This window comes from Myotis davidii, unplaced genomic scaffold (assembly GCF_000327345.1).
Source record: "Myotis davidii unplaced genomic scaffold, ASM32734v1 scaffold743, whole genome shotgun sequence".
NCBI classification, from domain to species: Eukaryota; Metazoa; Chordata; class Mammalia; order Chiroptera; family Vespertilionidae; genus Myotis; species Myotis davidii.
In genome coordinates this window covers 3988871-4005872 of record NW_006296221.1, presented here as the reverse complement: position 1 = coordinate 4005872, position 17002 = coordinate 3988871, and the positions used below count along the sequence as shown (strand labels likewise).

Here is a 17002-nt window from a genome sequence, read left to right as displayed (position 1 = left end):
AAGAGTGACACCACAGAGGGCCTTGCTCACCAGTTGAGAAGAGGAGACCTTATTCCAAAAAACAGATCCGTCAACTGAAGTATTATCGCCAAGCCCTTATGATTTATTCATAGGTAACAAAGAGACCTTACGTATATGGTTTGAACACCATGCTTTATCAGCAACCTCAGCAAACAGCAGGCTTTCTAGTTACCTGGTTAAACATATAAAGGACTCTAGTGACATCGTTCGCATACTGGCAGCGAGAATAGTCGTCATCTGCCCAAAAGCCGCCTCGGTCACATCTGCGCCAAGCCTTCCTCTCATCCTGTGGGCTCCCCGGATAGATCCCACTGCCATGAGTATTCCGCGTGCACTGTAGGTAGGCAGTGATGCCCGCCAACGTCCTGGGCCACCTGGGCACATGAGGGCAAAACAGTATAAGAAACCCACATAGCCACAGAGGAGGAAAACCCAGGAAGAGAACATGCCACATACAATAGGGAAAAAACCAAGAAGAAGAAACAAACAAAATTCCTTTAAGATTAAAGATCCAGTCCAGCCAGTGTGGCTCAGTGGTTGAGTGCCAACCTATGAACCAGGAGGTCACAGTTCAATTCCTGATCGAGCCCGGGTGTGGGCTCGATCCCCAGGGAGGGGCATGCAGGAGGCAGCCGATCAATGATTCTCTCTCATCATTAATGTTTCTATCTCTCTCTCCCTCTCCCTTCCCCTCTGAAATCAATAAAAATATATATTTTTTAAAAAGAATAAAGACCAAAATTACTTTTTAAAGGTTCACATGGACTAAACAGTTTAAAGCTAACAGCCAAGTATATTTTAAAAGCATAACAGAATAGGATATTTTCATAAAATATTCTAAAAGTTGCTATAAACATAGGGAAATTGTATCTTGTGCAGCAAAAAAAGAAAAATGGTGCAACAAGTTTTGCGTTTGTTTTTAATTACTGTTAAAATATTGTTGACTTATGTAACCATGAGGAACCTTCTCCAGGATAATGAGAATGTGGCCTATTGCAGAAGCAGAGCTAGCATATGCTCAGAACAGAGTTCCCATGGCAGGGCCAGGACTGCCGTCCCTGGAAAGGCCTGCTTGCAACACTGACCCCTCAGTGGCAAGTGGAGTCTAGGAATTTGGAGCCGAAAGAGTGCCCGGGAACAGTTAGCTGGTAAGGGCAGCTCACTGTGGCTAGACTCCTGGCACGAGCAGATGGGTTATGCAAAACACCTGCTTTCTTCCTGGGAGTCTGAAGTTTTATGTGCCTACATGACCAGCAGTGAAAATTCTGGGTGCTGAGACTCCAATGGGCTTCCCTGGGCAGAAAAACTGCTAGAGGTTGTTGCCTTTTCATGGCTGAAGAAAGAGTAGGCTCTGTGTGAGCCCCAAGGGAGGGAGAGAGCACAGAGGAGCCTGCACATGGGTCCCTGTGACACTGCTGTGTACCTTACTACATCACCATAGTGCACCTTAGCTGTCACTGCAACTATATGCTGAGTCCTGTAGGCCTTCTAGCAAATGTCTGTACTTGGGGTGAGGGGTCTTGAAGGTCCCCAACACAGAATGAAACCAAATTTGTCTGGGAGAAGCCCCTCCCTATGCAAGTGACTAGGTCATCACGAACTGGGCTGGGAAAATCTTTGTTATCTAAGTTTCATTTCTCTAAAACTGGCAATGAAATTGAACATAGTTAATAAAAGTTAGAGCTGACCAGCAACACAGGAACTGCTAAATTATACCTGTCACAACAAAATATAATTCATCACCAAAAATTGCATAAATAGATCAAGCAACACTAAACTAAATTCTTACAAATGCAGTGGAAGTTTAAATGCTAATACCTTAAGGTATGTCAAAAGATGAGTAATTCATTAATCAGCTGAATGATTAGATTCCTCTTCTATTTTTAAAAATATAAAACCCTCAAACACTGTAAGTAAAAATAGAAAATCCACCATAAACAGAAAACATATTATAATTATTTAATGAAATATTTTGACTATAACAAAATTAACAAATGTTATCTATTTTACTTTAATATAAGTATTATAGATTAATACATATAAAAGACTTATCCACTAGCAATAATAAATGATGACTGCCACATATTCATGTCAAGGAGAATTAAAAAAAAGATAATTTGTTTAAAGCAATGAAGAATTAGCTGAGCTAAAGATGTTGTTATGACTTCTTCACCTTGGACTTGAAAGACTAGCACCAAAGGATTTTCTTATCCTTAAAAATTGGGCTGTACATGAAGGAGACATCAGTTGAACCAATCACAAACAATACAAACTGGCATTCACAATCTTCACACTGCTTTTAAAAGCAACATATTTCCCTTCATTTATATCAACTACAAACTCATTATTAGAATCCTGAACATAAAGGACATTGAATAAATAATAAATTTAAGGATGTTTTCAAGCAACTTTTTAAAAGTAAACAGAGTCTAAGGTAAAAGTTGTTACCTCTCACAAATCCTAAACTTTCTTAAAAACAAACAAACAAACAAAAAACCAAAACCAAAACTAACACAATAGTTATCAGGAAATTTAACTTGCAGTCTTTCAGTCATTCTGCTCATGTTAACTGAGTCCAATACCAATGGCTCCCAAGTTTCAGGCCACCCAATAGCTTTCATTTCCCAAAGATTTACCTGTTGGCAATAATGAATGCCAATTCCCATATACTCAGGTCAAGGAGAATTTAAAAAAAAAAAGGAACAAAAAACACAAATCCAATTTCTTCCCCCATTTCATTCTTCTGGCAGCTAAGCAGGAAGAACCAAATAGGGGAGGGAAATTGGATGTGTTTCTCCTAATTATAGTTCCACTTAACTGCCAGTAGTTAAAAGGGACTTCCAAAGTTTGGCGGGGGTAAGGGGGAAGATAATGTTAGTTTGAATTCTGTACTTTAGAATTTCCAAAACGTTTCCCTAACATAGAAATAGTTCTTAACGTTTTCAGTAAAACCACCTGTTAAAAATGAACATTTCTGGCTCTACCTTCAGGACTCATAAATCAACAGATTTGAGAAAAAGTTCAGGCCATTTGTATTTTTGTTTTTTATCTCTATAAATGATTCTTAAATCATTGTTCTTCTAAAGTGCAGTCCTTAGATATATAAGGATATATATCTATATCTATCTATATAGATATATATAGATAGATATAGATATAGGTATGGTATAGGATTAGGTATAGGTATGGTGTAGGTGTAGGTACAGGTACAGGTATAGGTATAGGTATAATATGAGTATGGGTATGGTATAGGTATACGTATAGGTATAGGTATAGATAGATATAGCTATATTCCCCATTTATATATACTGAGTGGCCAGATTATTATGACCACCTGACATTTGTAGGCAAAATAGCTATAATTTCGTGCTGAAGTTGCTAGAGGGCCAGACAACTATAAATAGGGAAGCAAGTTGTTTACCACGACAGTAGAAGTGATTTTTTTCTGAAGATATGGGTAAAAAACGCGATTTAACAGCCTTTGAATGTGGGAGATAGCTAGAGAGATAGATAGATAGATAGATAGATATAGATAGATAGATACAAATACATATACATTTCTCCAATATTCTTACTGAGAATAGGAGACAAATTATGTGCTTTTGATGATAAAAAGGGACATGGGGCAAGTCACTTTCACGCCACTGACCTGAAGTCACCTTTGTTGTTTACCACCCTCTCGGGGGGACAGTACTGTGCAGAGCTTTCTAACACGACAATATCGACAGTTCGTGTGTTGTTTCCGCGCTTGGTCTGGACATGACAGCCCCAATTTCCAGTTGATCCAGCCTGAATATTAGAAATGGTTAGGGCACTGCATGAAGAAAGATTTTAAAAAGAGAGAAAATATGGTCAGGCAAAAAGGGAAACAACCTGGGCTTCGATCACTCATTTAGCAGATACACCTGAATGCACATTGTGGGCCACACGCTTGTTAGATTAAAACACATTTTAAAAATGTCCCTCCGTTTAAGGACTTGAGCAGCAAGTCAGGACAAGCAGGTTAAGAGACTTAAATACGATGGCAAGGGTGCTAAGAGAAGTAGGAATAAGATGCAATGGTATATAATGCCTGAGACCTCTTCCAGAAAAAGGGAGAGCAGGGCACAGCAGGGAGGGGGAACAGCGAGTGCAAAGGCAGAAACATCGCGGCACATTCCAAAGCAAAACCAACATCTACCTTCTCACTGATTCTAAGGAAAAGATTCAAGCATGAACAAAGAAGATTCATATTTTAAAGTATGTAATTATGAAAACATTTAAGGGAAAATAGTCTTTGGAAAAAGGGTTATACAAGAAATAGCTTGCTAAGTCTCTAAAAAGAGGTAGCAAATCACTAATTAATGGCTTAACAAAAGGAGTTTCCACATAAAGGTATACTTTAATTTCCAAAACGGCTACATATCTCAACAGTTATCAGGAAATTTGATTTGCAAGATGAAGTCACAATTCTCTAATACAAAACCTATTCATTAAAGAGCAAATGTCAGAACATTTAATTAACCTTTACTTCCCACCCCCACAGGGCAAATTAGGCTTTGCTTCTAAGTAGATACAAATGATAAGTAATTAGACATAAAGTATCATTGAAGTAACTTACAAAATTATGTCTTGGAGTTTAATACACATTTTTCCAGTCTCCTAAGTCATCAATGGCTACACAACAACAAATGTTCTAATGAAAACTTGGAGGCACTATTATTCTGAATCAAAGACAATGTCCTCTTTACTATCAGTAAATACGTCAATACACTGTAATTAATCGACTCCCAGATAAAGTGACACAAATGAGTCTGGCGTTAAATTTGAGTAACCAGAAAGTTTATCACACTTTCTGTTCATATGACTCTACTGAACTAGGAAGAAGTGTATAAAAGAATTGGCAATCTGGGATCTAATAGGTTCCCAAACCTTCCTCGTTCACGGCCCTTTCACTGACCAGGTAACTTTCTCATGGCGCAGTTTCCATTACCAAGTTAAATCTCCAAGCTGTGCATCTAGGTCCTAATAATGTACTAGCCATTTGAAAAAATACTACACATCAATTTGGAAGAAACATTTCATTCTTAAATAACAACTATACCTAATGGCCTGTGTGTACCTGTCGGGCATTATACAATTAATCAAACATCAGAATGATATACTTATTTCTTGCTCCACAGTGATTTTTCATTTGGTACTTGCTTTGTGGCAAAGTAATCGACAAAAACCCTACATCACAAAGTATGACACTAGCAAAAGGAACTCAGCATGACTTAATGGTGACAGCATAACTGCCTGGAGCTGGTAGCTGTGTGGTGTCTGACAAATGTCGAGTATCGCTATTCTTCCTCAGAAACCTAACATACCCCTGGCATCCCTGTAAACTCATATGGTGTCCTGGGTACCTTACACACCTGCTGGGAGCTATGGTCCTAATATATTTTGTAAATATTTCTTAAGATAACTTTTAGCCATAACAATAATGTCTAAAACCCATCACCGGAATAAAATTTTCAGACATCCTCAAGGCAGCACACTTGGAATGTAAGAAAAAAGGGCAGCTTCAATTTCATCTTTGAGGAAAACGAGAAATTCTCAGTCTTACCAATCAAGGATCAATAACATGAGGAGACCAATGAAGAATGAACAGGTGTCTCAGGGACCAATTCAATAACCATATTTCCTTTTCCTACAACTTCTTATTCTTCTGAGCTAACCCTGGGTAAAGGATTTCTCGGTCTTCACATGAAAGATTTTCACTTTAGTCAAGTGTCCCTGCCAACAAAAATATTAGGCAAGGCTGCTATCCTTAGCATATTTCTGTACTTCCAGAAAGAATTTCAAATAAGGTATGATTTGTAAAAATAAATTGATCATATTAATCTAGTTATTTTACAATCATCAAAATTAAGGGCTCTACATTAATCAAAGTTCTTTCCTTTAGAAAAGGGACCCCTGTATTTTTAAAACTCTACTGTTGTAACATATGACAATTTTGGTCCATTCATATAGTCACTGCTTACAATGCACAACTGACGCGTTTTAACATACGTAGACACGTATGAAATTTATCAGCACAGTAAAAACAACGAGACAACCAGTCTTCTCACTGGGACTAACGTACTGCTTCTGACGAAGGAACTCTGCTTCTGCGGAAGACAGCTCCTATCAGACCACCCTCCCTGCAGTTTAGTTACGAGCTCTCAACAAACAACAAAATGGCAACTCTCTGAACACACTGACACAAAGCAAGCAGAAACCAGAGAGGAGTCGACACTAGGAAGAAGGCATTGGCCCTGGGGAGTAATCATAAGATTGTTTTTAATGGCTTCTGTCCAAGGACATGCCCTCCTCAAATAGAAATGAACAATCCGACGTGTTGAAAAATCACAGGACAAAGGTAGAAAGGAGCCTGGCTTTAGGCCCAAATGTCTGCATATAAAATCTACCCAGATCTCTAGCTGACCCCTCACCTACACACAGATAGGGTAGATGCACACAGGTATCAGCAGCTGCCTGTCACAGAAAGGGGTTTGGATTCAGCCAAGCTCACTGCTTGAGGAAACAAAAAATCAGCTCCCTTCACGTGAACAGAACAAAATCTGGAGTCAAGGGTCAAACTTTTTCTTCAAAGGCCAAGAAGCAAAATTGAGGATATTATATAATTACTTCTGTAACAGTTAAACATATAAACATTTAAAATTATTCTTAGATCACTGGTCCAGCAGGCCAGATTTAGCCCAGAGGTTATAGGTGACTGACTATATGATTCTATAGTGAATCATTCGCAATGTCCAGGAAATAATCCAACATTACTAGACATATAAATAATATGTATTTTTTAAAATAGAAAAATATAAGCCATAGTCAAAAGAAAAGTAGTCAGTGATGATCCCAAGATGACCCAGATGTTAGAACTGCCTGGAAAGGATTTAAAAGCATCTGCTATAAATACGTTAAAAGACATAAATGAAAATATGCTTCTAATAATCAGATAGGGAATCTCAGTAGAGAACCAAATTATAAAATAGAATAGTCTACCCCACAATTCCAAGACATGAATTTCAACTAAGAGACTCTTCAGTTTCTGATAATTTTTTCATGTGACTCCTATAGGTCTGTTGTGATACTACCCTAGGGTGACCCAGCAGAGTTTAGAAACTGCAGATCTACTCTTTAAAAATTCAAGCAGAATTCTAAAATTCCTACTAAGAAATTGATAGGAAGGAAAGAAGGAGTCAGAGAGAGAGAGAGAAAATCCAATGTCTACAGATAAAGATTTTACTAAAGTAAAATATATCATAATGCGCAATAATATCATATATATGTTTACTCTGCTTTTTACACTTTAAAAAGTTCATTTGAATTAAGTATTTTGGTGCTCATACCAGTCATAGGGTTAACAAGACAGGTGATATATTCTTTTATACCAGTGGGGTAGATAAAGGAAGTATCTTAAAATGTAGCATTAATCATAAAACAGTGAAAATTAGGTGATTCCTAAAAGTGAAACTCTGAGCTTAGAAGCAGGAATTAGGTAGAAATTAAGTTTGACACTACAAGTTTACAGCATTCCTCCTAAAACTTTAAATAAAATGTCTCTAATTTTTCAACAGTGTTTCTCTTTTATCCTATACCCTCCCCCCAAAAACAACAACAACAACAACAAAAAAAAACACTGGATGGAAAGATAGCTATTTAATTTTACAAGATGAGTAACAATCAGGAAACCAGATGTCTGCATTTTTAAATGCAAAAAAGGTAAAGTATTGATTCAAACTCCAACTAAACATTACAATTCTCAAACAATAAATAAAATCCACAGAAAACAGTTTCTGACTTTAAAAAGGTTTACCTTGCAATCAACGAGCAGTTGTGAATCATGTTCTTCTCAACAAAGATACCTTGCGATTCATCTGTTTCAACGATCCGCCCATCCTGATACCATAACACTTGCATGTCCTGGTCAATATACGAAGCCATACACTGGAAGGGAAGGCTGTCCCCTTCAAACACGACTTGACGGTGAGATGGAGTCATGTAGAAAGAGGGTAATTCAAGGGGAGGATCTAGAGACAGTAAAACGAACTCAGTAAACAAATGCAATACTATATGCAGGCTCCAGAATGAAAAGTTACGGAAATTCTAATTAAAACTTTTAACAATGGAAGAACAAACATTCCTCAACAATGACACATTAATACTAGCACAAACAAGGCTGCTCCTGAGATAAGTGGGTCCCAGATGAAAACAAATTTGGCAAAATTAAAATGAAACCATTTCGTAATCAGTTCTGACTTTTAGAGTGGTTCCTTTTTGGTGGTATCACTACGATGACGAGATGACCACAGAAGCAGTACTAAAAGAGCAAATTGTAGCCCTAGCCGGTTTGGCTCAGTGTAAAGAGTGTTGGCCCTCTGGCTGAAGGGTCCTGGGTTCAATTCTGGTCAAGGGCACGTACCTAGGTTGCAGGTGTACTCCCTGGCCCTGGTCGGGGCATCTGCAGGAGGCAATGTGTCTCTCTCACATCAATGTTTCTCTCTCACTCTGTCTCCCCTCCTCCCTTTCACTCTCTCTAAAAATCAATGGAAAAATATCCCCGGGTGAGGATTAACAAAAATAATTAAATAAATAAGTAAATAAATAAATAATCTATGTATATAAAAACCTAAGCAACCTGTCGACCGGCCAGTAGCTATGACGCACACTGCAGAGCTGTGGTGACCTGGCATCTGCAGTTGTCAGGTGGCACACCTGGAAGCAGAGAGGAGGGAACCCACTTCCAGGGTGGTCACCCGAGAACCGCCATCTCTCAGCAATCCAGGACCTCTCGGGGGATGTCGGAAAGCTGGTTTTGGCCCAATCACCGCAGGCCAGGCTGAGGGACCCCATTGGCGCACGAATCCGTGCATTGGGCCTCTAGTAATAAATAAAAGAACAAACTGTAAAATGATACTTAACTTTGGAGAAGGAAAATAGTGATAAAAAAACGCTGATATAGAAACAATTTAAAAATATTTTTTGGAGACTGTATTACCTTTGATTAAACCACTGGTTTCTGGTTATAAAAGTAATGCATACTCATTGCAGAAAATTTAGAACATTTAAAGAAAAAGGAGGGAAAATCTTTTAAGATTCCACATATTATAATCACATTTTAAGAGCTGATATATTTCCTTAAAATATGTTATTTTGGTCAAAGCCCAGGATAAAAGAGAAGACAATACATCAACGTATCGCTGGGAGTGATAAAAATGCAGCATGGGTTTTGTTTGATGTGTTTAGTTGTTTCCTTTATTGAGGTATAATTAACAAAGTTATAAAATATTTGAAGTGTACATCATGATGATTTGACATACATATACATTATTTATTTTCATGAATCTTCATTTTTTCCCAATGAGCAAACTGCATCTGTGAAACAACAGTAAAAATGATAATAAAGAGAAAATGAAAAAAATGATAGGATTGTTAGTTTCCAAACTAACAAAGACTAAGTCGAAATCTCCTCCTATCACTTTAGGACTATTTTTTTGTTTGATGTGTATTTTTTTTTTTTCATTTAACACACATTTCTTAGGAATACACCTTTTACATACAGAATTACTGGATGAAAATGTATCAACTACTTAAGAGCACTGATAGGTTTTGCCAAACTATACTTTAAAAGGCTGTATCAATTCATGCCCCCACCAACAAAGAGTGATTGCATCCTAAGATTTTATTACTATCAACAAATCCCTAATTTATCAACTGACAGGAAATCTGAAGGTCTCTGTTGTTCTTTGAAATTGGTTTTCATAAAGCTGTTCAGAGCCTAAGAACCTTAAATTCCAACCGAGCTGACTTAATTGTTGGCATCAACGAAATATTGTTGAATCCATGACGATTAACGGCGGCATTCAGTTCCATCAACATGTAAAGGGAATTTTACAGTTTGTCAAGGAAAACGTGGTGGCAGGTAAGTTACAGTAAATGCTCTGTGTTTTCTTTCCCGCTTACCGCACGTCAGCAGCTCCTGCTTCACGCCTGTGACCGGCTGGGCCTGCAGGGATTTCGGGTAAACGCACCGCGTGTCCCGCACAGTGATGTTCCTCTCCTTCACCCAGCGATGCATCCACAGGATGTTACAATCACACAGAAGATACTCGGTCTGAAATTCTCTGCAGCAACCATAATACAGATTAGAGATTATGGTGAATATAAGGAAGCAGCACTTTGGTTTTATGTTGGCTTAGGGGTGGGCAAACTTTTTGACTCGAGGGCCACAATGGGTTCTTAAACTGGACCGGAGGCCGGAACAAAAGCATGGATGGAGTGTTTGTGTGAACTAATATAAATTCAAAGTCAACATCATTACATAAAAGGGTGCGGTCTTTTTTTTTTTTTTTTTTTTTTTTTTTTTTTAGTTTTATTCATTTCAAATGGGCCGGATCCAGCCCGAGGGCCGTAGTTTGCCCACGGCTGCCCTAGGCTCTGGGTGGTGTATTCACCTTTAGCACACCGGTGACCTCCGCCATCCACTGGATATGGTCTCCTCTCCAGGGATGTGACGTGCAGAGGCTCTGACTCCAGCACGGCCGCCCACAGATCTAGGGACGCACGCTGCTTTCAACCCAAATTGCTACTTGAACAAAACCTACGCATCAGCCCTCACCTATGCGATAAGCTCCATAAACCCAGGGTTTTGAAATACCAAAGCCCCATCCTTTTTGCCTATCAAAGGCTTACCAATTCATCTTAAAACATGTAGCACTAATACTGCCTCGTGAAGCCGCTCCCATTTTCCCAGCCATCACCTCCACGTTCTTGGCTAACTGCCTGCCAAGTGTCCTGTGAATTGGGGCAGCATAAAGCAATATATGATGGTTTCACCTGGTCATACTCATCAGCTGACTGGAGAGTAAGCCCCTCAAGGATGGGGTCCATTTCTGACACTTCCTGTTATTTGCCAAGGGATACCGTAATCATTTACAAACTTAAGGGATTCACACTCAAACCCATCAAAACGGTAAGATTTAATATGAAAGGAAACAGAAAATTGTATTTTTAAAAAATACATTTTTATTGATTTCAGAGAAGGGAGAGGAAAAAAGAGATTAAAAAAAAAGATCAATGATGAAAGAGAATCATTGATTGGTTGCCTCCTGCAACCTGGGCATGTGCCCTGACCTTGAATCGAACCGTGACCTGCAGGTACATTGGTCAACGCTTAACCTCTGAGCATCACTGGCCGGGCAAGAATTATCTTCATATGTGGCAAGAAGTGCTATAATTTGGCACTTGGATGTAAGAAACCAAGAGAGGACATACATAGCTTGTACATTAGTGCAATAATTTCTTGAGTATTTTTATACAAAGCCACTAGATATTCATGAGCCATGAGTCTCACTAAGTCCAGCTAATAAAAGTTGTCCTCTGCTAACCTGGAGGGCATTATGTAACGGGGGAATAAATGTAAATATAACTAAACGAGTGTGCCACATGGTCTGTACAAATAAATCGACACAGTGCAAAGAGCAAATATAACTGCTTGTGCTTCTAACACAGACTGTGCGTTGGCACAGGCTTCGTCTCAGATTTGGCCATAAAAAAGGAGGGGTGGTGGTGGGGGGAGTTGGGACAACAAAAGCAAAGAGAAAGTAACTTTTAAAAAAGTACCCAAAGAATGACTGGACTGATTTCTAATTCCTAATCGCCAGCCTCTGGTCACTTTCTGAAACTACCAAGTGAAAACACTGGCGATTTAACCCAATTTGGGAATGAAAAGCCTCCCCACATTCCTGCTACCCAAGGTCTCAAGAGCCAGATTATTCTTTGCAGTTTTTCTTATTTCCTAAACTTCACAGTAATGACTGACTTGAACATCACTAACGATGCCCAAAGGAGGTGTTTTCCTTAAAAAGCAACTCTGGATGAGAAGAGACCCGATGGAGTCTGGTCTAATGTGACCCTAGGAGGATCCACCTATGACCACCACGGGAGGAGGGGCCAGATGGATAGCTCACCTGCTAGCTGCACCCCAGTGAAGGTGCTTCATGAGGTTTAAATGATAGGTTTAGACAAGCAGAGGCGAGTCGAAGGGAAGGGTACAGGTGGGGAAAGAAAGAAAGGGAGGAGAGGAGCCCTACCGGGTTTGGCTCAGTGGATAGAGCATAGGCCTGGGGATCCTGTTGATTCCGGTTAAGGGCACATACCTCGGTTGCAGGCTCCTCTCTGGCCCAGGCCCTGGTCAGGGCTGATGCAGGAGGCAACCAATTGATGTGGATGCATGTCTCTTACATTGATGTTTCTCTCTGTCTTTCCCTCTCTTTCCATTCTCTCTAAAAATCAATGGAAAAACATCCTCGAGTGAGGATTAAAAAAAGAGAAAAGGGAAGAGAGGAGAAGGGAAGGGAGAAAAAGAAAATAATTCAGCATATATAGAACAGAAACACTAGGTATGGAAGACGATGTAGCATGGGAAAAGAGACTCAATCTCATGAGCTATATATAACAAAAATCTGAAAAACATTACATTTAACTGTGAGTCTGATAGAAATTAGCATAACTGAATGTTTAAAACATATTAAGGTTTATCTGGAAATACAGTTACTTTCAAAAGTAATATTTGTAATATCTTGCAGCTAAAAAACTTTTTTGGGGGGGAAATTCAATCAATTCTAAAGATACAGAAAACTGTGTAAATATGATCTTATATTGACTTCATAAAGCAGATAGATATTCTACATAAACACTCCTAGAAATGTAATATGTTGTGAATTCTGTAGGTGAAGAGGTTACAGGATCAAATTAAATCTCTGAAGTACAAAAGATTCTGAAGCACAAATCCTTCTGAGGGAGGAATACTTTGCACTTAGGGGATTTAATTAGTCAAAGAACAAAATCTTTTCTAATTTGAAAACAAAGTCAAAGAGAAAGAATTACCTTGAAATACAGATTTCACATATAATATTCTAAAGAGAAAATGGTTGCCCCCATCTGAAATGTATTGTACTAAGGTTTACAGTATGCTTTTTTAATGTGAATGCAAGCTCTCAAGAAAGATTCTAATTTCTGCAAATATCACAAGATTTTCCCATGAACTCTCTTAAACCATATAATAACTGTTTTAATTTTCAAAACCGAGAGAGAGAGAGAGAGAGAGAGAGAGAGAGAGAGAGAGACAGAAGAGAAAAAATTCTTACTTACAAAGATCGTAATGAGCCAAGATAATCAAAAGTCCCTTGAGATAATGAAGAAAACAAATTCCCGGAAAGGTTTCTGGGGGAAAAAAGGAAATAATTTCACTTTAAAAAATACTAACAAAGAGATCTTTGGGTACTATTTCATACTTCCTAAAGTGCCCTATAATCACGAAATATTACAAAGAATGTATAAAAGTTGTTTTAAATCTTATAAAGAGGGAACAATTAGCAAATATTTCTCCAAGGCTGTAAAAGAAAATTGCTCTTAACCTCATATAAAGCAGTAAATATTTAAACATTATTTCTGTTAGATAAGGATTTTTCTGTAAAATATCAGGTGAGCCTGGAGATTACCTCACAAAACCAGAACTTTAGTCATGCTGTCATTGCAACTAGAATTACTCTGTATCACTTAAGAAAGCAAAAATTCTAAAATACAAAAGGAAAAGTATGGCCGGAATGATTAGCAGCAACTCACAGTAACTGAGTAAAAACATCGGCACAGTAGAAAGAGTGCAGGGTTTAAAATGAAAGATTCAGTTTTCGCCTTTTCTCTTGCTTTTGCTTGTACCAGGTGGCTTTCATGACTGTCTTCACCCTTGCAGCATTGTATATGGATTAAAACCCAAACGCCCCATGCTAAAATCTGAGTAGTATGCTATACCCACAATGATTCTTCCAGGTTTAACTATGAACCCCAGCAGGGGAGGGGACCAGTGTGTTTTATTTATTGGGGTACCTCTGGCAGCTAGTAACATGCTGAGGTATACAGTAGGTGCTTAGTGGTGGTGGCTGACTGCTCAGGATGTGGAGCCCATGTGCAGAAGGTTTCTGCCACTCAAGGGGACCAAGGGCTCTGGGAGAATGGCAGCATGATCCACCCATCATAAGATCTGTTCTGTGTCTGTTGTGGTATCCACAACAGATATAATTTAGACCTGGAATTCTCAAGGAAGAAGTCCTAGGACCTCTCAGGAGGCCTTTGAAGTCTGGGTTGAATGTGTCAAGTGGGGAAGAAGATGATGATGGGGCACATGGACTCCCCAGTGGGGAGAGGAAGAGAATGGATCTGGGAGAGATCAGCTGTTCTCATGACATGTGCAGCAATGCATTGCTGCTGACTTGCTATTACACAAATGCCAATCCTTTGCCAAAGAATATATAATGAACTTCAATCAGAACCTCACTGGATGGGGTTTAATAAATGTCTCTGGATATAAAAAGTTGGATAAAATGATTCTGATCCTCACAGAATTGCCTAGGAACTAAAAAAAGCAAGCATATAAAAAAGAATACCTGCAAATTAAAAGAACAATAAAAGATGCCTTTTTCCTTTGGGGCATACAAGAGTGGATGCTGAATGGGAATTCTGCGGGTCACAGGCACGATTCAAATGGTCATTTTACTCCTAATACCACTTGCCTTCTCCTTAACAAATAGACCTCGCTCTTATTTCCACCTCCAACCATCATTTGCTCGGCTTCTTTTCCTTTCTAAAGATCCAAATGTCTCCAACCTTTGGGTCATAAACTGAAGTTTCACCTCTTCCAAAAAATTTCCCCATAATATCAAAGCTTTCAATCATCTTTCTCCATGCTAGCATGTTCCCTGGAGCATACAGGGCACCATGTGCCTGTGTGTGTCCCTGCATGTGCACTAATGCAATATTATGTTCTGATGACATTATAAAGTACCTCCACGACTCAATTCCAAGCTCCTTATCCCCTACCTACTTCAGTTTTTACTATACTATTACTATTTGAATATTAAACATGGCATAGGTATTTATAAATACTTGGATACCAATTCAAATGTTTCCTTATATCTTAACTAGAGGCCCGGTGCATGAAATTCGTGCACGGGTAGGGTCCCTAAGCCTGGTCAGCGATCAGGTCCAATCTGTGAGATCGGGGGCGGGGGGGGAGGGGCTCGCTAGCACCCACCTTGATTGGCCTGGGGCCTTCGAGCTGGGGGAAGCTCCTGTGTTGAGTGTGTGCCCCCTGGGGGTCAGTATGTGTCATAGCGACTGGTCGTTCCACCAGTGGTTCTGCAGTTTGGTTGATTTGCATATCAGGCTTTTATTATATAGGATAGGGAAGAAAGATGTACTTACAATCTAACCAGATTGGTGAGTCCTCGAAATATGTCTGCATTCAGACATCCTATCCGATTATTTGTCAGATCCCTAAGGAGAAAAAGAGGGGAGGGTGGGGTGGGGAGGAAGGTCTTCAATCAGTTCTCTTGGTTAATGAAGGTTTCATACATTTAATATTCAAAAAACAGCAGCCGGGTATCAGACAAAACCTTCCCTTTCAGCATCTCCGAGATACTTACCTACTTCAAGAGAGATACTAGGGCATGGGAGAGGCAACAATCCTTGCTCTCGCTTACTCCTGGCACGTGCACACTAACTCTGCTTTCTTATAGTGCCCTTTGTATTTTAAGCACTGACTCCTGTAAAATGACCCAAGATATAACTGAAGTGCACAAATGAGAACCCCCGCTGCTGTCTGTGATACAAGTCCCTAGATGACCTACACAGTTAATTATGCTGGGAAAAGGGAGGGGACAGAGCACCATTGCATCTCAACCAACATCTAACGTGATGGATAAGAGAGCAAATCATCGCCCTGGCCTGTGTGGTTCAGTTGGTTGAGTGTCATCCCATTTCCTTACAAGAAGTCACAGGTTCAGTTCCTGGTCAGGACACATGGCAGGGTTTGGGGCTCAATCCCCAGTAGGGGGCGTGCAGGAGGCAGCTGATCAATGTTTCTCTCCCCTCTCCCTAAAAAATCAATAAAAATATATTATTTTTTTCAAAAAGAGGGCAAATTATCAAAATAAATGCTGGAACTTTTATCTCCTCAAAAACATCTGAAACAATGCTTTCTAACTTCATTCCTTAAATACTTAGAAGTTTTCAAACTAAAGAAAGCACAACTGAGTGAGCTTTTACTTCAGATATCTATCATTTAGGCTCCATAAAAAATAATTGGGCCATTACCTAGATATCCTCTAACAGTATCTATGTAATGGCTCGATTATTTTTTTCCCATCACTCCAAAATCTTAGCAAATGTTCCCATCAAATGTTACTTTCTTAATATTTTCTCTTCTCAATCCATAAACCCTTTTCCTTTCCATCTATGTGAAAAGTTTAGTGAATACAGGGGTGGGCAACAGTAGTTTTAGATGTATAATGCAAATAAATAATAATACAAGAATAAATTTTGTTTTGAGTACTCACAATTGTAAGTCTACTTTTGCCCCCCGCCACCATATTATATTCTTTCTTCACTATTTTTCTTCACCCCAAGGACAATGAACACAACTTTACATCTTAATCTGGAGATTACATTTTAATTGGGACATAACTGATAAGTTCTATAACCTTCAAAAAGGATGGCATGATTTTCATCATTTACTAGGGGATTTAAATTATATTGCAAGAAAACCCTAAAACAATGAATCTTTACTTTTATCAGTTGTTAGATTTAGATCTATTCACTGCTTTAAATTTTGATAAAAGAATGAGAACACATTTTCTAAACCAAACTTTCAAAACTATTTTTATCACATTTTCTTTTTTTAATTAAATCTTTATTGTTCAGATTATTACAGTTGTTCCTCTTTTTCCCCCCATAGCTCCCCTTCACCCAGTTCGAACACCACCCCCTGCCCATACCCTCTCCCCACCCACTGTCCTCATCCATAGGTGTATGATTTTTGTCCAGTCTCTTCTTGCACCCCCCACACCCCTTTCCCCCCCCAAGAATAGTCAGTCCACTCCCTTTCTATGCCCCTGATTCTATT

At 39.0% G+C, this 17002-nt stretch overlaps 1 protein-coding gene across 1 annotated transcript in view; it reads right to left on the bottom strand.

The window, feature by feature from the left end:
- Positions 1 to 17002, bottom strand: part of ADGRA3 (adhesion G protein-coupled receptor A3) — an 82756-nt gene that overhangs the window by 50321 nt on the left and 15433 nt on the right. Inside the window, exons 4-9 of the mRNA XM_015568697.1 lie at positions 15304 to 15375; positions 13195 to 13266; positions 10006 to 10166; positions 7859 to 8072; positions 3671 to 3835; positions 194 to 395 (exon numbers count right to left, since the gene is read on the bottom strand). Coding sequence (XP_015424183.1) covers positions 194 to 395; positions 3671 to 3835; positions 7859 to 8072; positions 10006 to 10166; positions 13195 to 13266; positions 15304 to 15375 — 886 coding nt within the window. The remainder of the gene's footprint in view (positions 1 to 193; positions 396 to 3670; positions 3836 to 7858; positions 8073 to 10005; positions 10167 to 13194; positions 13267 to 15303; positions 15376 to 17002) is intronic.